Here is a 26,832-nt window from a genome sequence, read left to right as displayed (position 1 = left end):
AAGAAGCTGTGTCTGTTGTCACTTGTTGTGAACCAAACAACTTCAATCTGAAGAAGAATGTTAAAGTGTTGCAATGAACAAAGTAGTCATTCGTTGAGCCTTAAGAGTACTGGAGCAACAAAACATTTTCTCTAGACTAAAGTTGAGGCCTTAAAAAACATTACTATTCATTGTGTAGGGACCAAAATATTAATACTATATTTCATGGCAATACTTGTTGAGATGTTTGGCTGTGTACCAGCTGTAAACAGAGAAAACCTACCCCTTATTCTGTCTGAATTACAGTGATCTCTGAATAAAGTACTGCTACAGTCTCTCTTTTCACAACTTCTTATGCGTGTTTATCAGTGAGTCCTCACCTATTGTTTAAGTCAGTTAATTGAAGTATTGCCCTAACTGGTTGGTTTTATTTTTCCATCAGGCAGGGTTCAACAGTATCAGGTAACCACTGGCAACCATTTTGGGAAATTGGCAAATAAGTATTGGCCATTGCTTGCCATCAGTGGCAACCCCTCACATGTACAAAAAAGGAGAGCAAACAGCAAAATGTGCCCCCCAAAATCAATATTTAAAAAAAAAATATTTGTTCAATTACTAGAGCTCTGTATGTTCAAAGTTCCTGCCACTGTGCGCACAAGACTGTTGGATTAATACTGTATATAATAACTATAATAATTATTAATCTCATTATTAAAGATTTGTTGCTGTTCATGGGGAAATCTGTAAATTATGAATAGGTCATAAAGTGTGGTCTTGACCTACTCTATATGTAAAGTGTCTTGAGATAACTTTTATGATTTGGCACTATAAATCAAATTTAATTGAATTGCATTAGTGATGTTTAAATATTGATTTTACAGTCAGAACCGAAACCAGACAACTGCATGTTAACGCTGCACCTGCGTTGGTGCAAAATAAAAACAGAGTTGTTTTTCTGTGGGGAGAAAAGTTCAGCTAACCAGTCAACACCGCAAACAAATGTGCAAATGCATACAACTGACAAACAACCAGATAAACTTGACTGAAAAACAAGAAAATGTGTCAATTTTGGGGTCTCACATTTCATTATTAAGCTGACAGACAGTATAACCGCGCACAGTGTCTTAATTACTTAAAATAAAAACTGACAACCATATTTTTTTAGTTCACTTTTTGAGCTGTGGCCCCAGCGGGGACAAAGGTCATCAGCACACATCAGGAATGTTACTTGAGCACGGTGTGACCATCAGTCAGGGATTGTCATGAAATATAGTAGTTAGTAACTCCCTCTCATCACATGCTTTGTCCACGAATGACAACTGTTATACAAACCAAACATGCTCAAATTCTTTTGTTGTAATCTCAGCGTTAAAGATATTCATCCAGAGATCAACTTTTCTTCACAATCATGGACGTTTCTGTAGATTCACTGAAGAGTCGAGGAAAGAGAGTTACGGTACAATCATAACGTGTTCAATCTTCAGTGACATGTGAGTAGAGGCCCACGTGGTCACACAGTATAAATGTCAAACAGTCAACACAAGGGGTATAGAAATGTGCTTAATCCTTCAAGTTTTCATCATCAGCCTTAACCACTTGAAAAATCACATACATAACAATAAACCAAACATTTTACTAAAACAAACAGGTGAAAAATGTACAACATGTGATGGCAAATGATCCTCAAACAATAAAGCCATGATGGCATATTTGAATGTGGTCCCCCCCAAGCTTACAAAGAAGCAGTACTTGACATTTAATATATTAACAAGTAGTTGAGAGCTTATATTAATATGTAGATACAGTTTTTTCTCAAGTTTCTTGTGGTTTTCTCTGAGCCACAGTACACATGACAGCATGGACCCTGACTACACAAGTCATCACATCCTATATTATTATGAGTTCAAGCTTCATCTTACTTGTTGTATTATTTAAGTTTTGATTTCTGATGTGGGAGCCAGCAGCAACCAAGCAGAAACCAACACCGCTGAATTTGCAAGACAGTGCCAGATTTCCTTGTATTGCCCGTTAAAAATTTAAAGTCTCAAGCCCAGTTTGTAGTAACTCTGATGACAACATTCGGGGTATTTTATCAGATTTTAGAAAGCTCCCTCTAAAGCCACAGGTGACATTATACAACTGTTATACAACATGTGGAGTAGAATCCTTGTGACAGGGAGTGCCCCTTTAACTTGAAGCATGTTTGCATTAATCTAAAGGTCTCATCTTGTCCCACTCAGCTATATGTTGGTTGCTGCAACAAGGCTCCATGCCACTGTCCAACTTTTTATTTCCTGTGTTTATATTTTTGGACAAAGACAGTAGTGATATCAAACCTAGTTTTAGGTGTCAGATGTCCCTCTCAAGACCAGCAGGAAAAGTCACAGGTGTCATGTCCATTTTTTTCGACAGATCTTCTTGGTTCTAGCCACCTGGCTGGTATGAATGGACTGTTCCATTGGATGAAACACTGAGGGGAATGGCTAAGGCTCCTCTTTTAAGCAGTTGGTGAAAAAGTCCATCCATTCAACAATGAATGTAAATATTCTGTATTCACGCTCCACCTGGAAACCCAAACACTGAGCTAACCAGTACAAGAGACAACACACACACATATATTGGTGGACGCACTTTTCTATGGATATATCATATACCGGTAGTTTATCTCTATGTTCATGTATATCTTTACACCGTATAGTGGTTGAATATATACATGTGCACATAAATCCCATGGGCAGCAGTTGGAAATATTAGTATGTGGAAATACAGAGTCTGGCATGACACAGGAGCATGGGTGCACGCTGCGCTCAGGTGTTAAGATAAATATGTGTGAGTCAGTATGTGCAGGGGTTCCAGGCACATCCCTGTGTCCTCTGCCCTTCTTCACAGTTTTTGTCCTATGTCTGCCTTTTCACCTGCACTCTTCCTCCTCCTTCCCTAGAGAGCCTGCTCAGTGCTGGAAGCCGAGATGTCCAAGAGTCTCCAGGCTGCGTTGGGGTTCAGCTCCTCCTGGTCACGACACAACGCCCAAACATACATCATCCTCATCACCTTCTCCTGTTGAGGGAGGAGGAGAGCAGAGGGGTCAGTCCGGAAGAGACAGTATGGTAAAGACTCTTGTAGACGTAAGTTACATTTCATAACTCATAAAACACATTTTAAATACTAGTGTACTAATCACATGAGGTAAAACAAGCGAGAGTCCTGTTGCTACATCAAACCTAAAGACAAATAAGAATGGGACACACATTATAGAGTGTTGATCTAAGTTCAGCCACTTGAGCTGTTTACTTCCTTGAAATAAGTGATTAAATCAGAGTTACTATTCTGGTGCAAGTAATTATGAGTTTACTGACCGGATCTCCTTCCACAAGGTCTCCTTTGGGACTGCGGATCACCATGACGACCTGAGCCTGGAAGGTGATGATAAGCACTGGGCCCTGGTCCATCATTTTACCCATAGCTAGCTACAACACAGGGAGAGACAATGACGACACAAATTAAAACAAGAATACACACAACAAGGTTTATTTTCGCTTTCTGCAGCATTTCTTAAATGGTGTGAAAACAATTACTTGCTTTGAGCATGTAAGTGAAGTGAATGTTAAAAGGCTGAACAGAGAGAAGGAAAAGGGAAGAAAATATAATTACTTTAGATGTTTGTGTGATGACTAGTGTACAAGCACTTACATCTATGTTATCAATGTCAAGGATTTTGGACTGGAAGAGCAGCCCCAGCGCTCTGGCCTGCTGGATGGGGTGAGCCAGCTGACTGTACGTCTGAGGACAGGTAATGAAAACACATTTTGTATAAAAAAAATTAAGCTTCAAACCTGCCCGTATGTCAACTTAAGTGGACAGACCACCAAAGCTGTTTCTTGTTCGTGAGGGTTTCCATTTCTGAAAAAGTTATTGTGCCTATTTACATAGCAAATACATCAAAACAATGACAAAGACACATGAAAAGTGTCTGTAAAAAGTATATTACAAGATATATCACAATATAAAGAGATGCTACTTGGCCATTGCCATCTATGCTGTATTTATTTAGAGATGCACTGAATACAAAATGTAAAAAATAAAAAATGAGGCAGCAGCACATAACTTACAGCTTCGTAGCACCAGTCTTTTAATACATCCAGTTCTCCACGGATCATAGCCTGCAGAAAGGACAGCGACAAAGTGTCAACAGTGATTGTTAATGAAATCAGAAGGGTATTTCATGAAGAGAGCTGAGCCACTAAACCCTTATTTAGTTAAATTCTGCCTATTTCCATTTTCTTGACGTCTTAATGACAGATTTCCATTCCATTACACATAATTTAGTGCAGTTATATGACAGATTAAATGCTTTTAACTGCATCAGTTCTTGTTCTGTGACTAAGAAGGCCACAACATATTGTTTTGAGTGTGCTCCAGTCTGACTTTATTAACGCTAACATACGTTAATTAACTTAATCTGATCTAAGCTAGAGTAAAATGTCACATTTAATGAAGCAAGACCTTCTTCAGTAAGTCAGTTCTTAGCCTCCTTAGTGAAATATCCTAAAGGGATTGAGCAAAGAGAGGAGTGTGAATGAAGCAGTTAGAGTCAAGGACCAACAGAGAGAGAGTAGAAGAGTCTATTTACCTCCAGTATGTTAGGGATGATGTCTTTTTCACATTGTTTGAGGAAAGAGTCTTTGTCAAAGGAGGGGTCTGCCTTCACAATCTCCGTCAGCACCTCAGACATTTCTGTCTTAGAGAAAAGACCACCTGGAAAACACCATCAACAACAAACAGATCAGTAAATCATACTAGATGGGACAAAAACAAACATGAGTTTATGTCCTACAAATATCCACATTTATCTATAAAGCATGGAGACAACAAGGAGCTTGTCTCTTATATCGCTCAGTAGACACAATGACAGGGTCAAAGCAGAGATTTCTAAGTACATCACACATGACTGAGGGTTTTATTTCAGAAACAAATAGTTGTTGTGGTTGATAAGCATTTTAATGTCTTCTTGTTTTAATTAAACTTCCTGTTGAAATGGCCAAAGTATTTCCACATGTCCTTTATAATGACATCAGTATGATTTGCTGTTTACTATGGTGAAGCATTACCTAAGAAGCCAGTGACTCTGTCCGTCACAGCTCTGGATGCTCTGACGAGGGCATTGTCACTTTCATCATATTTCATCTTCATCTCAAAGAATCCTGTAGGAAACAAGAAGGGGTACTTGGGTGAGGATAACTTAAATACACTGATAAGGACTTGGGTCACAATGGTTTGTCATTTTAAAAAATGAGTCACCAGAAAAAAAGTTTAGATGAACACCTGATGCCTGAACTGAATTAGTTTATAGTGCAGTCTACTGTAACGATTCTGGTGCCCCCTGCTGCCTTTAAAGGAAATTACACATGTGAATGCTGTAGGTTATTTGTTATATAACACTAATTCCACAATATCCAGTATAATAAATCCAGAGAATTCGCTTACTGTTAAAAACAACGTTATTGTCCTTGAAGTCCTTCCACTGCTGGTACCACTTTGAATCCTTGTGGAGAACGACACCCATAGCATCTCTGCATCACAAAATACAAGAAAATCACTTCCATCATTAGAGATGTTTACAACAAGAGCAGTTATGCATTAAAGGCAGACATACACAGTCCAGGTGAAGATATATTGTTAAAGAAGAGAGGGTGAGAGGGGGTTACTCACTCATTGGCTTCAAACACTCTGGAGTCGCTGCCATCTCCTTTGGAGGAGAAATCGCTTCTTTTCCTGAGCTGCGAGGGAGCTCTGTAAGGGCCAGCATCCCCAACTTCTATCTCCTTCTTCATTGTCTCCACACCCTACACACATCACACACAGTTGTATTATAACCGAGGTGTAACAGTGCGTGTATTTATACTGAACCTTCAGTACAGGACACTTCAGTACACCTTATGAGCTAAATAACTGCAGTGTAGGTCTTATGTAGACTGGGTATCCCCATCCTCATCTTCTGGCGATTTGAATTTGCCCTGCACCTGGGTCTGGAAAAGAGCAGGTCTATTCTTTCTGTTTCCCATCACATTTTTTTTGGATCCAACCACAAAGCTGGCTTTTTCACCTGGCACCCTATTGGCTGGTTAAACACGATGACAACAGAGAAGCGTCTCAAGCAGCTTTGTGTTTACAGTTTACATTCAACATGGCGGCCACCAAAGCACAGCAACCGCTACCCGTTGATGCAGCTGTCGCAGCAGTTTTAAATGATTTCAATGGCAGGTTTTGACTGAAAACTGATCAGAAACTTTGGAGCAATTCCTCCAAAGAAAGGATGCATTTGCTTTACTGCCAAGGGGTTTTGGTAAAGTTGAATCCACCAGTTAGCCCCGCTGGTGGCCAAAGGAATAGAGCACGTCACCCGAATCGTTGGTCTGATTGGTTGAAGGACTGTCGGATTGCGTGCAGCCATTTGAACTACGCCCGCCTCTTGTGCTAAAGAAAATGACAGCAGCCTTCCCAGAAAAACGTGCAATTTAGATTGAACTTGGTCTGGCAATAGCCAGGCTAGGTCTTATGTGGAGTCTAGATTCAAAAGTAGGTTTCACTCGAATGCTTTAGTGGTGTGACATGCAGCCAGAACTACAAGACACTCCGACATTGACTGCTTGTGATCACTGTGGTTTCTCAGTATATTCTATTTCTCTAGAAAACAGCTAGATTAAAGATGCAAACTCATTTGCAACAGCATCAGCCAGATAGTTTAAGAATTTCGCAAAAACTAATTGGAGTAAAGTTGAGAAGACAGAACTAATTTTGTTCACATGAGCACTGACAGACTGACCTTTGCATATGTTTGAGCAAAATAAACCTGGGGTAGGCAGTTTATTTTTGCCGTCGTTGGTCAAAAAATAATCTTTCATCATATTGTAATTCAAGTAACCGGAGACTTTGGCCAATCACAGGTCATTTCAGAGAGAGAGTGTTCCTATTGGCTCAAGACCGAGAGTAAAGGGCTTCAAATTCTGGCTTTTTCCTTCTGCAGCGTTAGTTAGTGCATCAAGAATTATGGCCCATAAACCACTGCTCAGTGTATACTAAGTGATTCTGTAATTTTGAGAGTGAAACCTTGGAAACTTATGGATATTGTGTTTTCTCTTCTGACCTGAGAGATGGCCCTGAAAGCGCCGGTTCTTCCCAGTTTTTCTCCTCCTTTGGAGACGGACTCTGCAGAGTGCATGGCTGTCTTGGCGGCCTCCTCCACACTTTCCTTGATCTTCTTCCCAATGTCAGTACGACTCACCTCCTCAAGACCCTATAGCCAGAAAACATGCACATACACAAACTAATAATTAGTCAGTCAATATAGTTAAATATACAATGTCACTCTTCCAGAAACCAAGAAGACTTAACTTTATTTACCCATTTGTAGCCATGTATTTTTTTGACATTTTACACGGGCATATCAAACATTTCACCACGTGTAACTGAAACAACTTCAGCAGGTAATTAGATAAAAGAGCAACATTTCCATCTCAGATATGACATGACAATATGTATCTATTTTGAGAAAACAGTATGTTCATATATAAAGGTTAAAGAGTTTTAATGTGGTGTTGAAGTGTGTCTATTTTATTGGTAATCCAGAGGAAATGCTGCGATCTTACCTCCTTGACGGTCTCTGACAGGGAGCCGAAGGTCTTCTTAAACACCTCTGAAGTCTTCACTGTCTCAGACTCTATAGTTTTCTATTGAAGGAAATGAAAAAATACTTGTTACTAACAAAAAAGAATTAACTAATCATTAATAAAAGAAACATTAAAATCACCAAGGCTACAAACCAAATCATGTTCTTACATATTTCTTGCGGGCTTGTTGGAGAGCATCAGACTCCTCGAGCCTCTTGGCCTCTTCTCTAAACTTCTTTATGTTGTCTTTCATCTCCTGATTCTTACTGAATTCCTGACGCAGGTTATCCACAAACTCTCCCAGGAAACCTTTACGTCCTGAAGCATATCGCACCTATAAAACAGATAAATGGAAAGTAGGACTTTAGTGAGACAGAAAGATAGAGTGAAGGGATAATTCACATATTTCCACTGGGAAATCCTTTGTAATCTGTCGGTGACATTGAAATGAGGAATAAACTAGAGTATATGTACTATTTAAGTAGGAAAGAAGAAAACAAAGGTGCAAAACAGTCAGATTTCTAACTTAAATTAATCTTTGCACCTGCACAGCTGCAGCTGGGCTCCTGTGTAACGTGTAGGCATCTCCTCTCCACAAAGAAGAGACCAGAGGCCGGGAGCAGAGGGCCGAGGCACGTCTGCCAACCAGCTGCAATGGAGAGAAAGCCAGTGTGAGTAACAAACATCCACTCTGCCAACACTGCAGTCAATGGAGAATGAGTGATGGGTGGTTAATAAGATACTAATGCGTCATTCCCCCACAGTCATGAGGAGGCCAAGGATTTAAAATGGGAAAACAGGAGTCATGTTGTCCTGATGCGACTTGAACCCATTTACCATTTGTTGTTTCTTCCACTATTTGTTTTGGCCGTTTGCTGGGTGGAAATTTGCATCTAGGTGTGTTGGATAAAACTGGGCTTTATTTAAACACTGTTGCCAGGTTACACGAAAAAGTTAAAACAGATGATTGACTTACTAAAAGTAAAACCAAGTGTGTTGGTAAGGCCACTAGAACAGCTGTACTAGAGCTGGGCCAAAGTATTTTATTCCAATAAGTGACATTTAAAACCTTGAGAAAAAAAAAAAAAATATATATATATATATATATATATATATATATATATATATATATATATATATATATATATATATATATATATATAAAACAGGTTTCTGGTTTCTGAACCACATGGTAAAGCCTATTTTTTATACTCCAGAGTGAATTAAATACATAACAAACGAAAAGTGCAGAGTATTTTCTTATTTTAATAAGAAATTTAGTGCAAAATGAACATAAAGTGCAGGAATCAGAATATAAAGCATCATCCAAATGACGTAAATATGGTCTTAACTCAGTTCGGCCGCTGTTTTTTTTAACATCACCATAGAAACAAATAACATTTTCTGATAATCTGAGTTATTGTGTTATTGTGTAATTGTATATCTAGACATCATATGATTTCCTTACGATATGATTCCATTAAAAGATGATAAATGATCAGATTGAATTATTGAAAGTCACTTAGATGTTTTTCTCTTGCAACATAGATCCAAAAAGAAAAAAACAACTGTATTTTGTAATGCCTTTCAATTAACATTTCAATTTTAATGTGTCACCAGTCTGTATCCCATAAAGAGAATCTCTGTAATTGTGTGCCTGTTTTATAATTAATTCTGTTACCCAGAAAGTTTTTTCCACATATATTGTCACTGCTAACGTTTTTAACTTATTTCTGATGTGTGTTACCTAAAATGGTGTCCCCATACTATTTACTTTGTCGTTAATGCACCAACACCTAACCTGACTTGTGTAAACTGTCTAATGTTTAGTAACAGCTGTCAAACTTGAGTATCCGGTATGATAAAACCATTTGCACTCCAGGTAAAGTCACATCCTAAACATAAACATGAGATTATAACACCATTATTAATCATGTTGAGCCTGTTATATATATATATATAACTGAATCGATGCGGCAGTATTAGCTACCTGTGTTGATCTAAAAGGCTCACTTTTTGACCGGTTCCCGTTTTTATTCGCGTAAACACAGATATCTTCCCATCTGCACACATTCAAAAGGTCGTTAGCTTTAGACGTTGAAACGTAAACAAGAACATTGAGAACATTGCATTCCGTCTGATGCAACGAGGCCTTTAATAAGGGGCATCTCGCGCTCATGCTGCATTGGAAACACCGTTCACGACCCCCTCCACACAACGGCACGTGAAAAGAGAGACCACACGCCGTTTAGGTATGCTCTCTCCACCGACTCAGCAACCGGAGACTTAAAAGCTCTAATAAAGGACATGAATGGTTCACTAACCTCGTAACACCGACACACGGAGGCTGCCATCTTGATCTTGAAATGCGCGGAGCCGCACGTGTATCCTTACTGCAGCATCTGACCTCTCGCTTAACCAATGGGAGCAGAGCTGAGGGGGCTGGGGGCGGGGCCAGCTGTCAGCGCGACTTCTAAAGGGAAGATCCACCCTAAAAAGAAAACACATAGTGCTTTTATACTTTATTCCATTAGTGACTGAATCAGTGGGTAATTTTAAATGGGCTTCATTTGAAAGCACTGTTATGAATCAGGGAGTCTCCAAATAAATCACAATAAATAGTGTGAAAACTGTACCAGGCATGTAGGACTAGATCAGGCTCTGTAGTCGGCATGACACTGGACTCACTGGTGACGGTGTCAGAGAGGAGGACACTGGACAAACTGCTGGACATTATGGACAATGCCAGCCATCCCCTGCACACCGTCATCAGCACCCAGAGGAGCCTGTTCAGTGGAAGGCTGCTCCTGCCCAAGTGTAGGACCAACAGGCTCAAGAACTCCTTTGTCCCTCATGTCATCAAACTCTACAACTCCTGACTTGGGGGACCGGACACTTTTCTTATTTCTTTTTCAAACACTTATATAAATACATCGCGGCAAAAAGGCACAGACAATACTAAACAGCACAAACAAGACAAGACAAAATAAGAATGTAAAATAAAGACAAAACCTAAAAATAACGAGGACTAAAAAGACTGACTAAGCCAAAAGTACAAAACCTAAATACTTCCTAGGACTTGCTAGTTTTATCAATCATATAAGTTCAGGAATATATTTGTTTTAAATAATAAGGCAATTTACCTCCATCTTCTGTCATGTTACTGTATGTCCCCTCATAACTTAAATGCAACCTTGGATTTTCGATCCTTTTCAGTCTTGAAATCGCACAATACTACATATGTCCACAATTTTTCTTTAATCTACCTTTAAAATGTGGTTTCTTAAAATAAATAATTGGATCCAGACTTACTGTTGGCCCTGAGTTTATATAAAACCAACATACCACGCAGCTGCACCTGCACCTGCAATAACATATTCATTATAATTATTATGATATTTCAATAGCTACACTGTTGCCCATAAAGTTGGAATCATTTTGTTTTCAGACACATTCCTCTTTTTATTTGATTTATATGTGGTTTAATTTTCACTGTGATATGTTTGGAAGAGATTGATCAATAAAGTTTTGAGAATATACACTCTTTATATTTTTACACTTTATCTGACAAGAAGGAATCACATTGTCACAATTACTTCATAAGAGGAGGTCACAGGTAACATTACAATACATTCTTAAGTACTAATAGTAATATTTTAAATGTGAAATGTGGCCATCCGTTGTTTCATTCAGAATGAAATGACTGTCTCCAGCTGGATGTATCTGCTGACATGTCTGTGCAGAGCGGCCCCATGTGGAAGGTATTTGCGGTGCAGGGACTCCTCCCCTCCCGCTGCAGAGTTGGGAGCTCTCCCTTTCTGCGGCCAGCTCGCCTTGACAGCCAACACTGGCGCAGAGTCTCAGCGCAAACCTTCACCATATTTTTTCTGCCATATAACGACAATTCATACCCTTTTTACACATCCTCTTCCGGAGACAAGCGTTGGAGCGGCCTCGTCTAGAATGGGGAACCGAGACGATGAATACGATTTCTTGTTCAAAGGTAAAAAAAAAAGAAAAAAAGATGACTGCATTCCCCCTTTTACACAGGCTCACCTCGCGTTAGAAATGCCTATACACATGTCTTATTGTGTCATTTTCTAAACAAACAGATCCAGTCAAATGTGTTGTTTTGTCTCAGAAACTGCCCGGATGATAATCGGTTGGTGTTATTACAACATAATGCTGTCATTGTAACATTACATCGCCTGCAGCTATATTTAGGTATGGGGATGCAACACCTTATCCATGCTCGGCCTTTGTATTAAACTTTCATCAACTCATACAGCAGGATTGGTCGTTAATGTGAAGTTTCCTCCTTTAATGAATAACATTTGATGTTTTTTTTAATTCCCCCTCCTGAGGTTGATGAAAGGCCTGTTATAGTCTCTGCCTTCTCCTGATCAATAATCTTCACATGAGGGTTGTTACTCAGTTGCTCTTAAAAAAATGCTGCAACTTATGTACTTACTTTGTGCATCGGTGTTATTGTGGCTATCAATATGACTGATCAGTTGAATGAGGTGTAAAGCTGTGCCAGACTCCAGGTCCGTGTTTATCTTTGGTGCTCAGTTGGACCCAGAATGACTTCCTTTGATCGTGATATCAGCTCCTGTGGCACATTAACATCCCGGGCCTTTCTAAGCCAAAGGGCCATTTAGAGGTAACAAAGTATCCTCTGTGGGATGAATAGGGCATCTGCCGGAGGCGACTGCTCTCTCCCCCCCTCTCCCTCTCCCTCTGTGTCTCTCTCTGCCCGAGCCATCGTCTGTGTAGCCGGCCGAAACAGGAAGGGCAAGGCGGCCTGAAACTGTCGATTCAGGTTTTGATGAAGCTTGTTATCAGCTTCCTGCAGCCAGGACCAGCCCGATGTCGACAGGGACAAAGTTCGGGCTCTATTTCCTTTTGTGGAGGGAGAGAGAAAACAAAAAGGGCTCCACCTCTGCTGCTGCTGTGCTGGTGGTCAGCACAGAAGCCCAGCTCAGCTCAGGTCCACCAGCCTGATCAATCACTTTTTCTCTGACAACACATTCTGAGAAAAGGCCTGAACAAGAGGGCCTGACAGTAATCAATCCATACTGTCAGTTTGGACGCTATAACTAATCAGATCCATAGCTGGCTCTCCAAAGTGACTTTCATATGTTTTCAATATAAATACTACAATGATGGTGTCATATTCCTTTAGTTCTTTCTGTAGATATCACTCTTGAACCTCAGGGTTGGAAAGAAAGTTGTAAATGAAGGTTGCACACTCAGGGCTCAACACTAACATTATGAAAGTGTTTTCCAGGCAGCTTTTGGTTGCTGAAACTAAGACCATTTTAGTCACCTTATGTTTTGATTAATGAAGATATTATGCAGTTATATGTCATTCTTATAATGAAATTGTGACTTATAATAACCCCCCAGAAAAGTTTGTCCGTTGAATCAATTTGCACATTTGTTTGTGATGTTGCTCCAATTTTTTACCCCACAGTCAAACTGCGTAATTTACCTCACCATCGTCTCTAAAACAAATGACCATGTGCACACGAGTAAACACACCGACATACCTGCAGCGCTGTCACTCTCAGTTGTCTGGTTCTTACACTTTAAGCAATATTTAAATATCACTTATGCACCTATATTAAAAATGTGTTTATTTTGGGGTGCACATTTTGCTGTTCTCATTTTTTGTTTTAAGTGTTTGCCACTGATGAAAAAGGCCAAGAATTGGATGCTAATATCTCAAACAACTGTTATTGTCGATTTTTAGAGCTGTGTACTCGAAGGAAGATTTCAGCGGTCCATTATTTACTGTATATCGTCAACCCGGGGGTGTTATGGCCAGGCTAATCTTGAATTGAAAGGTCAAGGAAAACCCTCATTTATTCAGTCAAGCATATTCTGCTGAGTGAAAAATGGTTCTTAAAAACCCAAAGCATCTCTTTATTTAGTGGTTAATCCTCCTGGTGCTGTGAGACTTTTAACTCTTGTTTGGGGCGTTTGATGGCATTAATTAAATAACCATAGTTCTTCATGCTCTTGTGGTTTGAGATTAACAAACACTTGCCCTCTTCCTTTATAAAGGGACACCCAAATCAGGCTGGACATGCAGAACAGTTCAACTAAAAGAATGGTTGATTGTGGTTAATTATTAGTTGGAGAAAACCTAAGAGGAAGGACAGACAGTATCAGACATGTCAAACAACGCATCACACATGTTGTGCCTGTGCTATGCTTTAGCTGCTTTTTTGTCACTGTGTTGGTGCTGAGAAACTCCTGTAATGAATTTAAAAGGAAAAAGACACATTCTTAAGCAATATTGAGTTATTTTCTGTAGCTGACTCAAGCCTCGTGTTTGGAAAATTTGTTACACTCCTGGTTAACAGTAGAAATCTGTGTTTTTCGTATCCCATAAATCACAGACATACACATGAAGTTCCTGGCTTTAGAGGAACTGCTTTATGCATTGTCAACATTCCTTGGATCTATTAATGTATATGCACCAACCTCTCCCATCATTCACAGCATACTAACACACATGTCTCATCTTTTCCCTCTCTCCTTCTTTTCCCCTCCACAGTTGTGTTAATTGGGGACTCGGGTGTAGGGAAGAGCAACCTGCTCTCTCGGTTTACACGAAATGAGTTCAACCTAGAGAGTAAGAGCACCATCGGGGTGGAGTTCGCCACGCGCAGCATTCAGGTGGACGGCAAGACGATAAAGGCTCAGATCTGGGATACAGCAGGACAAGAGCGCTACAGAGCCATCACCTCGGCGTGAGTCCATGTCTGTGTGCTGCAGATAGTCCTGCCTCAGTGTGGGGAAATACTTCAGCAGCGCAGTCACGAGTGACACCTAAGACTTGAGCTAGTGACTTCAATATTCTTGAGTTAGACACAGAGCTCCAGGCAGCCCTCACACAAGAAGTTTCCATGTCTTTTTTGATTATAAAGCAGATCAAGGTGTGATATAAATAGTGTTAGTATCTAAACACTCAATCCACAGAGAAATGCACACAGCCCGTATTCAGAAACTGTGCCTTTAAATGAACGGTAGGGATTTCACAACTATACTATATGTGTATAGCCCACTTTTTCCATTATTTTGAGTACAGCACCTTTAACCTTTATATATGTCACAAATAATTTAATTTAAGACCCATTAAAACCTTTACATAAAGTAAAATGTGGCTCCATCTCATTAAAGCTATAAAAATGTGTATTAGCTGAATAAGAGGAATTGAGGTGTTAACATGCTAAAATTAAACCCACAAATGTTTAGTAAAGTAGTCAGAATGCAGATTGTACTAATAACTGTATATTCTGGATTAGTCAGTGTCCAAGCAACAGATAGATGTTTGCCACAGAAAACAAATACTTCTAAAAGCGGAACGCCTGGGAATGATTTTAAAGGCTATAACAGATTTTTTAAGGACCCTCAGACGTTTCCTGTCATCACTTGTGTTATCACTGTTGTTTCTCTGGTTCTGTTACAGATACTACAGAGGAGCGGTGGGGGCGCTCTTAGTGTATGACATTGCCAAACACTTGACCTATGAGAATGTGGAGCGCTGGCTGAAGGAGCTGAGGGACCACGCCGACAACAACATCGTCATCATGCTGGTTGGGAACAAGAGCGACCTGCGCCACCTCAGGGCTGTGCCCACAGATGAGGCCCGGGCCTTCGCAGGTACTTGGCCTTACAAACTTAGTGTTGGGAGGGATATAATAGATTTTGTCTATTTATTTTAAGACATAGACATTAATATATTGAGTGTGTTAAAGATATTTGACATGTTTTACAATCTATTGTCCTATCTTCTTGCCAATAGAATATGATAAGAGAAACTTGAACTGTATGGTTTGTTTTTCTAGAGTCGGCAAGAAAAGATTACGTATAAAACGTAACAATACTTGGTTCTCTTGCTGCCAGTTTATAATACTGTTAATTGTATGTTTTCTTTCTTCTCGTCCAGAGAAGAATAATCTGTCATTCATAGAAACTTCAGCATTGGACTCAACAAACGTTGAAGAAGCCTTCAAGAATATCCTTACAGGTAGGCCTACTGTTTGCCTATGAACAGAGTTTGACGTCACCGCCACACTGTTGGTTTTGTACTTGAATGATAAGAATGAAAGTGCTTTTAAAATGTCAACTTCATTTCATGTACACCTGTCATTCCAAAACCTTGGTCTGATTACACGTAACTCTAAGCTGAAGCTGTGTTGCCTAAGATTTCACCTAACAAGCTTTAAGACGTGTGTTCAAGCTCTAAACATAAATTTAAAGTCTGTTTTAGAAGTAGCTGCTGATATTAAGAGAGATAAAGTATTTGCTAATGCTAAACTCTCAAAGTTTACTTGTGTAACTTCCCCTGAATGTGGGAAGTTCTCCACCATAACTCCACCTTGTCAAATATCTCATCCATGTTTTCAACTCCGTTACAGATTTAGTGTAGGTGTGCACCAGGGGCGTTTCTAGGGGGCGGCCTAGAGTGGCGCAGCTGCCACCCCATTTGGTCAAGATCACGGTCTTTATGAGGCTGTAGCAAGTCTCATTTTAAAGATATAGTAAATGTTGAAACTAGACATCCCAGGGAATCTAACGGTATCAACCTGGTGAAGTTTTTTAGCATACTGGGGTCCCCAAACAGAGTTAAATTGCATAAATTGTGTCGACTGGGCCCATAGTAACCTTTTCATTGTAGTGAGAGCGTTTTATGAAACTTGACCTCACTGTAGAAAATAAGCTGTTGTGACCTTTTGGATAATCACAGCCTCAACAAACTAGAGCATTTAGGGGATATATGGCTTTAGCAGGTATATTGACAATAAGGGCAGTTTACAGTAGTGCTTGCCATCCAATCACATTCGAAATTCTTGCAGAAATCCCCAAATGTACATTTTTGATACCGAATCGCAGCATGGATTATTTTATGGTGTTCCTCAAGGTCTGGGTGTCTTAATGTGGTATTTTAGACGGATTTTTGTAATTTTGATCAATTCTCGAGAGGAAAAAATGCTATATTTTGCAGCCTCTATAAAGAGGGTTACAGTAGGTATGAGACAGAAATGGGAAATAATGTTATTCCTATGTGTGTGTGTGTGTGTGTGTATGTGTGTGTGTGTGTGTGTGTGTGTGAGAGAAAAGAATTTCTGCGGAAAATGGCTGATCTGTTTCAATTCCATCTTTTCCAAAAACAGAAATCTATCGCATCGTGTCGCAGAAACAGATTGCTGAGCGGTCTGCCCATGACGAGTCCCCAGGAAACAACGTGGTGGACATCAGTGTGCCACCCACCACGGACGGCCAGAGGGGGAGCAAACTGCAGTGCTGTCAGAACCTGTAACCCCTGGCAACTGTCCCTCCTCACCTGGGTCGATTATTAATTGAAATCCACAGTGTTGGTATTGCTTCCATTCACCTGGGGTGCAATATTGTCTGAATCTGCACTTTTTTAGATCAGTGGAGTCAGTTCTGTTAAGCCACAAACGATCAACTCCAGACAGAAGTGTTTGAATTGATTTCAAATATATAATCTGACCCAGGTACAATCTGCTACATCCCAGTGCAAAAACAGGACCGATGGTACCGCCTATGTAGCTGCCACAGTTACCCACGATAGTGTAGCAAAATAGCTTTGCCTGAGACCTTTGTACGCCTAGACATCTCCCTGGTAGACCGGTAGGGCCACGTGTTGGAGGTTTTGAATCCTGCCTGTTTCAGTCGTACCAGCAGTCCTGTTTTTGGTTCAGTCATCATTTCAAAAGTGGTTGTGACGCTGCTGATGCTTACTTCATTTTGTGTAAAATATATTCTTTTTTTGTTTGTTTTTGATTTTGATAGCTTGTCTGCTCACATACATTATATTAATGCCATGAAATTAAATTTTACAATATTATATTGTTGTGTCCTCTTTTTGTCTCCCGTTAAGCAACACATACACAAAAGGAAATGCTGTACCTGCAGTGACCTCACCTCTGCACCACCTTGAAACAACAACTGATACATTTTTTATGTTACATTATTACAATATTGATCTATCAACAAGCAGCTTTTTACTGTTGTTGCAGGTCAAGTTGGAGCTGGTTTTACCTGCTTTATACACACACACAACTGTATTTCTTTAGGTCCCAAGTGCTCAGACCCCTCCAAAAAGGTCACAATAACTTGTGTTGTGAGATGATTGAGGTAAGAAAAAAAGTTGTACTACGCAAAGTTGTATTTTCGCCACTGAACAGAATCACTGCTCTTATTGTGAAATATTGGATAATTGTATCTCCAAGAAGCTTAAAGTGGGAACCATTCTTCTGTGGAGCAGGTAACAACTCCTCTTCTTAAAGTGACCCCCAACCAGACAGGTGTTGCAGGCCAAAAATGATGGGTAAGTACATATTATAAAGGTATGCTTTATATAAAATCCTAATCTGAAAGTAACTATTTCTGTAAAAAAAAGTGTAGTAAAATTTCCCTCTGACACATCATGAAGTAGAAATATAGACTAAAATAAAAATTCTACTTAAATGCCTGAAATTATACTTAATAAAGTAAATGTTATTCATTATATACACTGCAGCTGTCTTAAAAATAATGAATGCTTAAGGTCTCCAAGGACAAACATGTTAAATTGGAAAACAATTATTAATGGTAATGACATCTCAAGAGTATGATCCCGTCGTGATTAGAGGCTGAACTACCGAAAACAAACAGACAAGTCACATTTCGCATTGATTTAGTCCAGGAGTCCCTCGTGTTTTATTGCACAATAACCCAACTTTTCTGGGGATGCAGCAGGAAGACTACAATAACACAAAATACTTTGTATAGAATATGCTGCATACATTGATTGACATCTCAAAACACAATTCTCTTTTGCACTTTTACTGAGTACCAGCCTGCTCTGGTATATCTCTGTGACAAAAGTCTGTAGTCTCACTATTGGAACACTGTATGCCTTCTATTTAAAATGGCATCACTTGTGATGTGGGACATAACTGGTCATTACTAGGCAGCTCAATTGATGAATGGTGCATTTACATGAGGAGCAGGGCCCTTTGGTAATGCACTTTTATGACAATAGTAGAGACATTATCCAATTAGAATGTAAACACTTTTCCACAGCCTCAATACTATTCTCGTATACTGCAGTGACGTTTAATGGCTGCAGTTAGTGTTATCCCACATACCACAATCTTCACTGACCCTGTGACAAATGTTAAATACGGTACGTGTGGCCTTAGCTGTCATCTAAACAGGAAAATGATTTGATTTTCACCATTTATACAGTGATGATAAAGCTTTAACAGGAAACTTCCAAGGAGTTCAGAAGGCAGACAACAACATTGGTATGAGTGACTGTCGCCCTCCACATGTTAAGAAATAATATTCACAGATAGGCTTTGTCAATCATGTTTTTAGGTTATTATCCTCTGCCGGGCTATTGGGCGCCCATTGTTCAAAAACAGCTAAATACATTGTGAAGGGGCACAGGGGAATTATAGGTAGTGAATATGTTTCATAGTATACTGTAGTAGCATGCTGAATCAGTTATATCCTGCTACATTAGCTTGTGTCTTAGTATTCCATATGTTTGTGTCACGGACATACAGTTGGGCAGGTTAGTCCATCATCCGTGTGTCCAGTCATTCACATCCCAGCACTGGCTGTCCGTTGACAACTGTTTCAACATCGATTATGACTCCGGAATGATTTTCGTCCCAAAACCACTTCTGTGGTCGGTCAATACCGTAGTAGTTTACATCAAGTGCTTCAATAAAAGAAAACAGGAGGAGAAAGTAGCTCTCCCCTCTCAGAATGGTCCTTATGAAGTGCAAAAGTTTATTAATATGATTAATGTTGCTTTTAGAGAGCGCTTCAGTGGGTGTTATTTTAAATATCTCTCTCGACACCGCTCTGCACTCATACGATGGTCTCATCAGTCATTTTCTTGGTCGACTTGGTCGGCACAGAGCGTTGGGTGGTGTGCGCACCTTTCATGTCAGGCATGAGCAGGCGCACTTTCTGATTGGTCCTCCTCCACTCCGAGTACAACTGACAGTGATACCGAAATGACACCTGAGATTGAATGAAAGGAGAGCGGGAGGGGGGCAAGACAGGCGGTGACAAGGGACGGAAAGAGAGACATCAATAAAACTGACACCAAGATATTTGAGACAGTAGTACGACTGCAGGAGAGGAACGATATGCTGACTGAAACTGCAACTGCCGCATGCGAGTTAAAGAGCTTATCTTTCACAATCTGACGTGTGTAATGATTATTTTGCTGAAGATTAAAAGGGTTATGTTTCTGGAGAAAGTTTCTGATTAACAATACATCTTATTTTACAGTATATGATCTAGTTACATCCACTTAAGGAAAAGTGCAATAACAGACGGACAGATCATTCTTACTCTTCTTAAGTTATGCATGCATGTTCCTGCATTAACTATCCGGCCAAACAAATGAGTGCTCTGTGCCAGAGATAATCAATGGTGCACATGCCCTCACGTCCCTCTGTGCTTTGACTTTGAACAAGTGCTATCCAAGGTCATGTTTGGACCAGAAAATGTCCCATAATTTGAACTATAATCAGCAGCATAGATCTGTTTGATCGGAGGGTGTGGTTTTCTTTGTATTGTGTCCGTGTGCCAGTTCACATTTGTTTTCCAATCCATCCATGTGGGACACCAAGACAAATAAATACTAGAACCAGCTTGTGTTTGTAAATAAAGCCAGAGAGAATAACCTTCAGTCTGTGCCAACACCTTAACAGAAGAACATAAACTTCATGCTTCTCCTCAGTTACAGGAGAATAAGTTAAGTAATGCACAAGTTACCAGTGTCCAGAGGATGTAGATGGTGAAGAGGGCGATGGTGAGGGCGATGAGGCCAACAGCCTCGAGTCTGCTCTTCAGTTGTAGGTGGTCCTGGGCTCCCCTCAGACACAGCCAGCCAGAGATGGCTGCCAGGGGCGTGATGAGAAGGAAGCACGCCATGTCGCACAGCAGCGTGCGCTTCTCACTGCGAGGGCCTGGATCCTTCAGCCACTGAGCAAGAGCAAAATGAAGACTTAATTTGGTACAACGGAAAATTAGCTTTCTAAAGCATCACCTTAGTGTTTATTTAATTGGTTGTTGCATTTTAATTACGACAAAATGTTGCCACGTAAATGTAAACTAAAAAGGTGCGAGTTTCCCTGCATAACTAATATGAATGCATTAATGTTATTGATGCTTGTTGGCACATGGCTTAAAAGTCATTTAACAGACACTTACAAAATGCTTAAAATAAAAGGCCAAAAAAAAAAGGCCTCCCCTGTTTTAGACGAATTAGTCTTGCTCATTTCCACCTCTTTTTATACAAAAAAAGTGGCAGTAAAAACATTTATCCTTGCAGCAAAAACCCCCTAACCTGTGTGAGTGGTTGTGGTCGTCGTTCAATAGTGAATTCTGTGTGACAGAGTTCACAGTAGCTGGTGTTGGAGGATGACAGCCACTTCTCCAGGCAGCTCTTGTGCACTTTACCCAGCGTACCAGTGCAGTCGCAGGGTGAGAGCAGTGTCTCCCCCCCAGCTCCCTCGTGACAAATCCGACACATGCCGACATCACTGTGGAGCATAGTAGAGAAGACGACAATGTGATGAATAACCAAAAGGAAAAAGTAACTATAGTATATTCATTAGGGCCCCATGTGATTTCCGCCCTCTCTTACCTCTGCAAGCTGACCGCTTTAACAACGGTGGAGAGTGGGCGGCCATCTTTAGCCGTAACCTTGGCAATGAACTGGGCCTGCGTGGCAGAATCAGACTCCTCTGAATCCTTGGAGGCATCAGAATCGGCGTTCCCGGAGTAATCACAGAGGGAGCCGGGAAGGTGGCAGCACCCTGACGAGGACATGGCTCAGCTGAGGGTCACAGTGATAAAAAGGATAGTGGAGACGACTTCAAAAGAAGGTCTGATCCAAAACCCAACGTACTCCTCCCCTCCTCTGTCCACCTACGGCGCAAATGCCTGGTAGATTAGGAACAAGAGAAAGTATGGGTTACTTGAAATGACAACATAAGTACAGCATTATGTCCTTGATGTCCCATGCTTGCAAGCCTCTTATAAGAGTATATAGTAGTCTCTACTCTTTGCCATGGGAGAAAGGGTCATGGGAGTTGAAGCTTAAGGTCTCAAAACAGCCAGAAAAAAACGCTTGCTGTAAATAAACAGACACAAGAATCTGCATCAGTACAAAGGCATGTTTTGAAGGCCAACTCATGCTTGAGCTCCACAGAAAAAGGTCATGGTTTCTAAAAAAGATGTGAAATACATTCTGGCCAAAACACAACTAGAGCTTTTAAATTGATGCTCAGGGCCACAGTAACAGTTGCCATTGGCAACCATTTTGAGAATTTGTCGACCCATTATCTAACTGCAAAACTTGCACTCCAAAATAAATAAATAAATACATATCCACACATTATATATAGTGTTATTTGTTGCATTAGTGATATGGAAACATTGCTGTTGTCAGAACCAGACACAGACATCTGAAAACGCACCAACGCTGAACATGCGTTGGTGCATTTACTCGTGTGTTCACAAGCATCTGTTTAAGAGACAATGGTGAAGAAAATGAAGTTGTTTGACTGTGTGGTGAAAACTTCAACTGATTTGTCAACTTAACAAACAGATGTGCTTCTGATTCAACTGCCAAAGATCCAGATGAACCTGAACCAAAAACAGAAGGACATTTGTATGTTTTTCGTCACATAACTTAATTATTGAAAATATAAGGTGACCAAAAATGGCAACCATATTTTCAGTTTTGGCAAACAAAAGCCAAAAAGTGCTGGGCTCAGCGTTGAGAATCGTTGGGTCTCTGTAAATCATAAATAAGTCAAAAATTATTTTGACAGGTGTTCAGCAAGAAACTGTGAACCACCCAGGCTATGAACTACTCGCTTGAAAAATTAGTATTATAATAATAATAATACCTAAGCATCTGTGTAAAATTGTACACAGGTGTTATCGTGCTAAAGCTGTCCGTCGTTATTTTCCATCTGCAAATAACAGATGTAAGTTCTGTGATTGTGAGGGGGAGACCATTGAACAGATTCATGTGGCTTTCAAAATGTTTTGTCAAAAAATGTAACACTAACAATGATGGATGGATTGATAATTCTTAACGACCCCCCCAAATATTCGGCAGATGAAACTTGCATAATTTATGTAATCATTATCTTAGTAAAATCTTGATTTGGCATAACAAACTACCCTCCTTTTAGATATAAAAAAAAATGTCACATTTAAACACTATGGAAAACTTAAAACTCAAAAATGAATCAATTGGCCAAAACTATTAGATTAATTAGGCCATTTAAATGTTCTCTCTTCGTTTAGCAGACTGAGTTTAGTTATTCTTTATTCCTTTTTTAGTGTTTTACTGTCTTTCTATATTTTAATTGATTTTATTATCGTTTCTACATTTAGGAAATGCATATTAGAATTTAGGAAAAGTAATGTTTGTATAGAATATATTTTTTTCAATTGAAAAATGTTTAAAAAATAAATATAAATAAATAATAATAATACAATAAGCATAATCATGCACCGGACGATCAAGCAAAAATGAATCATAACTGCGTTTTAATGCATTGTTTTTAAATGGGATACTTTAGCAATGTTATCATCGTATAATGAGACTATAATTTATTAAACTGTCAGACTGCGTGACTGCTGTTAATCTACTTTTATTCAATGAAAACAGTTAAAATGTCACAGCTAATTTAGTCCGATGTGACTGATACAGTGTCCGCCTACAAAAGGCGAAAATCACCTCAATACTTATACTACCGTGTAAATCAGTGTGAACAGCTGTGGACAGACACGCTGACATGTCACCGTAGTGTGTAGAAAAGCCGGTAAACAAGGTGAAAAACTGATGTTATCGTAAATTCACTCACCCGACGGCCTCCCCCTCTCTCTCGCTCGCTCGGCCTTGGCCTTGGCCCTGCGGTAACCAGACACAAGCTAAGCGGAGCTAACTGGGCAGCCCGAAATACACATTATGACATTGACATCCAACCAAAAGCTGGTGATATGAGGGGACACGAAAGACGACCACACGCGCTGTGTCCTCTCCATGGCTTGTAGCGGGTCGTCCTCGGGTGATTTTGATCGAAAAAGGTGGAAAGAAGCGGCTGTTTGTGTCAGGAACACCAGACGCGGCTAGCAGGCTAACGTGGCTAACGGCTACCAACGGGCAAGCCTACTTCATCCTCAGCTGTGCGCTGGTCACATGACGCAATGCTGCATTCACGGTCCGCGGGGAAATTGTACGAATGAACACTTTACGTGTATCACTCATCAAAATACATAGTAACTGGCTAATACAGTAGTCAGTGGTGGAAAGTAACTTTATTTCTTTTTATTTTGGATTTATATTTTATTTGACATGGAGAGTGCCTATTAATTGCCACTGCACTCTACGAGGGAATTGTTGACTCTATGTAAATTATAAATAAGTCAGCGAGTGTGGTCTACACCTTGTCTGTAAAGTCTCTTGAGATAACTTTTGTTATGATTTGGCGCTATAAATTAAATTGAATTGAGTTGATTTGAGTTATAAGATTTCTGTGAATATACCAGATTTAGCCAGAATACCACATATCCTGTAAATATTCAATAGTTCACAGCATAAAATACATAAAGCATGCGGGACAAACAAGAGTCAGTATCAGACAAATACAAATAAAGATAAATAGGAATAGCCAATACAGCATGAGCATGAGCATCACATACAGGCAGTAGCCCTCCAGAGCAGACAGTATATGCACACAACAGGACAACATACAGCAACATTGCATGAAAACAAAAAAGAAAACATGTCTATCAGAAAAAAATATGTACATTTACTCAAGTACTGCACTTAAGTAAAACATTTGATGTACTTAATTAGTAATTCCATTCTATGTTATACTTATACACCACTACATTTCAGAGGCAATACGGTACTTTTTACTCCACTACATTTATTAAATAAGATACGAAAGTCCTTAGACATTTACATTGTTGCAGCAGCAGTACAGTGGATAGATAAAATAAGAAAATAAAAAATATTACAACAATATATACAAATAACAGAGGAACAAATAGCACCCATGTATACATCAACAACAACAAACAAACAACAACAACCAAGTGTAGCAGTGCAAAGTGCAGTTTTGTTTTGTTGTTATTTGGTAACTTCAGTTATAAGTTACTTCACAGATTTAGATTATTAATACAAAATATTATCAACAAATTAAATATCATATATTGTTATAGATTAAGCTACGCAGCAGGATATAATGTAAATACAATTAGCCCCACCTTTACCAGCTACAAAATTAAAGTAATATTTACATGAATCTATCAATAATTATAATCTAATAATATAATATTCTGAAATGGGCCATTCTGCTTAATGAGTACTTTTACTTTTTGTACTTAAAGTACAATTTGATGCTGACACATTTGTACTTTTACTGAAGTAACATTTTGAATGCATTGTTTTACTTGTAACAGAGTATTTCTACAGTGTGGTATTAACTCTTTTATTGAAGTAAAAGCTCTGAATACTTCTTGCTGATAAGGAGGCCGGTGAAGATGTTAGTCCAGCTAAAAACTAATGATGGAAGTACAGTCTAAGTTGTAATCCCTTCATTCCCCCCATGGCTTTATTTAAAAAAAACATCAGTTAGCATAAGAGCATGACTTAACCTAAAACAAATCAGTCTTCAAGAAACTTTATGATTCTTCTAGGGGATTTTTAAAAAAACTATTCCTAACGTTTTTTGATGTCTGTGATTGACACAAATACTGCTTCTGACGATTAAGAATGTAATTTACGAGGAAGCCTGAACGCGCCGCAGGGTACAAACAATCCCAACCAAACGTAATGATCAAGCCTGCTCGGTTTCACTGTGGCTCACATGTTTTAATCCATTTTTCCTGTCAGTGTTTTTGATTGATTTCAACAAAGAAACAATTCTCAATCGAGAAAATATCTGTAAAGTCAGATTTGTCGAGATAATACCGCTAGGTGGCTGCACTGAGTCAACCCTCAGAGTGCTGTAGAGAGGAGGTTTTACAGTCTATGGTTGGGACAGTTGTGCCACAGGTGAGGTTCAAGGACCTTCAGGGGTGAGAGTGGTTCCTTGAAAACATGCTGTTAATTACAGACACTCAACATTAGTACAATAGCATAATATAGCAATGTCAGTTTGTATTCAGTAGGTTTAGGTCAGGGCGGGGCAATTCTGGTCCTGGAGAGCCACTGTCCTGCATGTATTAGGTTTCTCCCTACGCTAACACACCTGAGTCTAACAATGATCAAACTGTGACAAGCATCAGCTGCTTGATAATGAGCAAATCATCAGAATCAGGTGTTAGAGCAGAGAGAAACCTAAAACATGCAGGACAGTGGCTCTCCAGGACTGGAATTGGCTACCCCTGGTTTAGGTAATAGGTCTAATGGGTTCCTTTTTGTTAGTAAAGTCAGTTTTGAGGAATGTCTGGTTTAAGCTACAGCCGTGGTGGAAATAAATGAATACATTAACTGAACTTGTGCCGTTCTTAAGAACAATGTTGAGTATTTCTTTTTTGTACTACTATATACTTAAGCTCCACAACATTTCAGATGGTAACATAATATTTACTGTGACAGGTAAAGTATTATTTACTTTAATTTACATTAACTTCCTATATACAAAACATAAGACCACCATAAAAATGCCCTGTTTACTCGTCACAGCAGTATATGTGAGGTAGTCTAAATAGGTTTATCCTTGGCCAGCTACTACATGAAAATGCTGCTTAGTGCTTAAACATATGTATCATAATCAAATAATATGCTAAAATCATATAATATTCATATTAACACTAAAATGATTAATCTTCCTGCTCAATGAATACTTTTACTTTTGACACTCTAAGTGCATTTTGATCATAATACTTCTGTATTTTTGCTTACTTTTAGTTACTCCACTCCTTTTAATTTTAACATTTTGAAACTCTATACAGGACTTATGAGGAAGTATGATAAAATATCATATAACAAAATATGATGCCTTCCTGTACAGTAAATTAAATTACACAAAAGTAGCCAATAAATGATGTTAAATACCTTTGACCAACTGCATTAAAATGTGTCTTGCATGTTAATACATCATAG

At 39.4% G+C, this 26,832-nt stretch overlaps 3 protein-coding genes across 3 annotated transcripts; 1 reads left to right on the top strand and 2 right to left on the bottom strand.

The window, feature by feature from the left end:
• Nucleotides 1-2,262: 2,262 nt before the first annotated feature.
• LOC310957348 (mitochondrial import inner membrane translocase subunit TIM44-like) lies at nucleotides 2,263-10,020 on the bottom strand. Its single transcript, XM_083927877.1, has 13 exons — nucleotides 9,971-10,020; nucleotides 8,191-8,295; nucleotides 7,816-7,980; nucleotides 7,626-7,706; nucleotides 7,124-7,273; nucleotides 5,689-5,822; nucleotides 5,464-5,549; nucleotides 5,088-5,180; nucleotides 4,610-4,734; nucleotides 4,089-4,139; nucleotides 3,670-3,759; nucleotides 3,336-3,446; nucleotides 2,263-3,036 (listed from the first exon to the last, which is right to left on the bottom strand). The coding sequence occupies exons 1-13, from the start codon at nucleotides 9,998-10,000 to the stop codon at nucleotides 2,917-2,919; spliced, it is 1,341 nt and encodes a 446-aa protein (XP_083784003.1). The 5' UTR covers nucleotides 10,001-10,020; the 3' UTR covers nucleotides 2,263-2,916.
• A 1,437-nt stretch (nucleotides 10,021-11,457) lies between these two features.
• LOC310957733 (ras-related protein Rab-11B) lies at nucleotides 11,458-17,532 on the top strand. Its single transcript, XM_083928430.1, has 5 exons — nucleotides 11,458-11,649; nucleotides 14,212-14,407; nucleotides 15,127-15,320; nucleotides 15,607-15,687; nucleotides 16,835-17,532. The coding sequence occupies exons 1-5, from the start codon at nucleotides 11,610-11,612 to the stop codon at nucleotides 16,978-16,980; spliced, it is 657 nt and encodes a 218-aa protein (XP_083784556.1). The 5' UTR covers nucleotides 11,458-11,609; the 3' UTR covers nucleotides 16,981-17,532.
• Nucleotides 17,533-18,379: 847 nt separating this feature from the next.
• Nucleotides 18,380-23,846, bottom strand: LOC310958088 (E3 ubiquitin-protein ligase MARCHF2-like). The gene is made up of 5 exons (XM_083928896.1): nucleotides 23,582-23,846; nucleotides 21,343-21,641; nucleotides 21,043-21,238; nucleotides 20,469-20,678; nucleotides 18,380-19,706 (listed from the first exon to the last, which is right to left on the bottom strand). Exons 2-5 carry the CDS (start codon nucleotides 21,525-21,527, stop codon nucleotides 19,551-19,553), a joined length of 747 nt encoding a protein of 248 aa, XP_083785022.1. The 5' UTR covers nucleotides 21,528-21,641; nucleotides 23,582-23,846; the 3' UTR covers nucleotides 18,380-19,550.
• Between the last annotated feature and the right edge of the window lie 2,986 nt (nucleotides 23,847-26,832).

Source organism: Echiichthys vipera (assembly GCF_963691815.1).
Source record: "Echiichthys vipera genome assembly, chromosome: 15".
NCBI lineage: Eukaryota > Metazoa > Chordata > Actinopteri > Perciformes > Trachinidae > Echiichthys > Echiichthys vipera.
Note: the sequence above shows the minus strand (reverse complement) of the source record. Positions and strands in the feature narration are given on the sequence as shown.

Coding starts and splice junctions, on each gene's coding strand:
- LOC310957348 (XM_083927877.1), bottom strand. CDS start 10,000: ATGGCAGCCTCCGTGTGTCGGTGTTACGAG. Junction 4,140..4,609: donor TCATCCCTAACATACTGGAG/GTAAATAGACTC, acceptor TCCTTTCTGCAG/GCTATGATCCGTGGAGAACT. Junction 3,037..3,335: donor ACCTTGTGGAAGGAGATCCG/GTCAGTAAACTC, acceptor CTCCCTCAACAG/GAGAAGGTGATGAGGATGAT.
- LOC310957733 (XM_083928430.1), top strand. CDS start 11,610: ATGGGGAACCGAGACGATGAATACGATTTCTTGTTCAAAG. Junction 15,321..15,606: donor TGAGGCCCGGGCCTTCGCAG/GTACTTGGCCTT, acceptor CTTCTCGTCCAG/AGAAGAATAATCTGTCATTC. Junction 15,688..16,834: donor CTTCAAGAATATCCTTACAG/GTAGGCCTACTG, acceptor TTCCAAAAACAG/AAATCTATCGCATCGTGTCG.
- LOC310958088 (XM_083928896.1), bottom strand. CDS start 21,527: ATGTCCTCGTCAGGGTGCTGCCACCTTCCCGGCTCCCTCTGTGATTAC. Junction 20,679..21,042: donor GACCACAACCACTCACACAG/GTTAGGGGGTTT, acceptor GCTCTTGCTCAG/TGGCTGAAGGATCCAGGCCC. Junction 19,707..20,468: donor TCTACATCCTCTGGACACTG/GTAACTTGTGCA, acceptor ATTCAATCTCAG/GTGTCATTTCGGTATCACTG.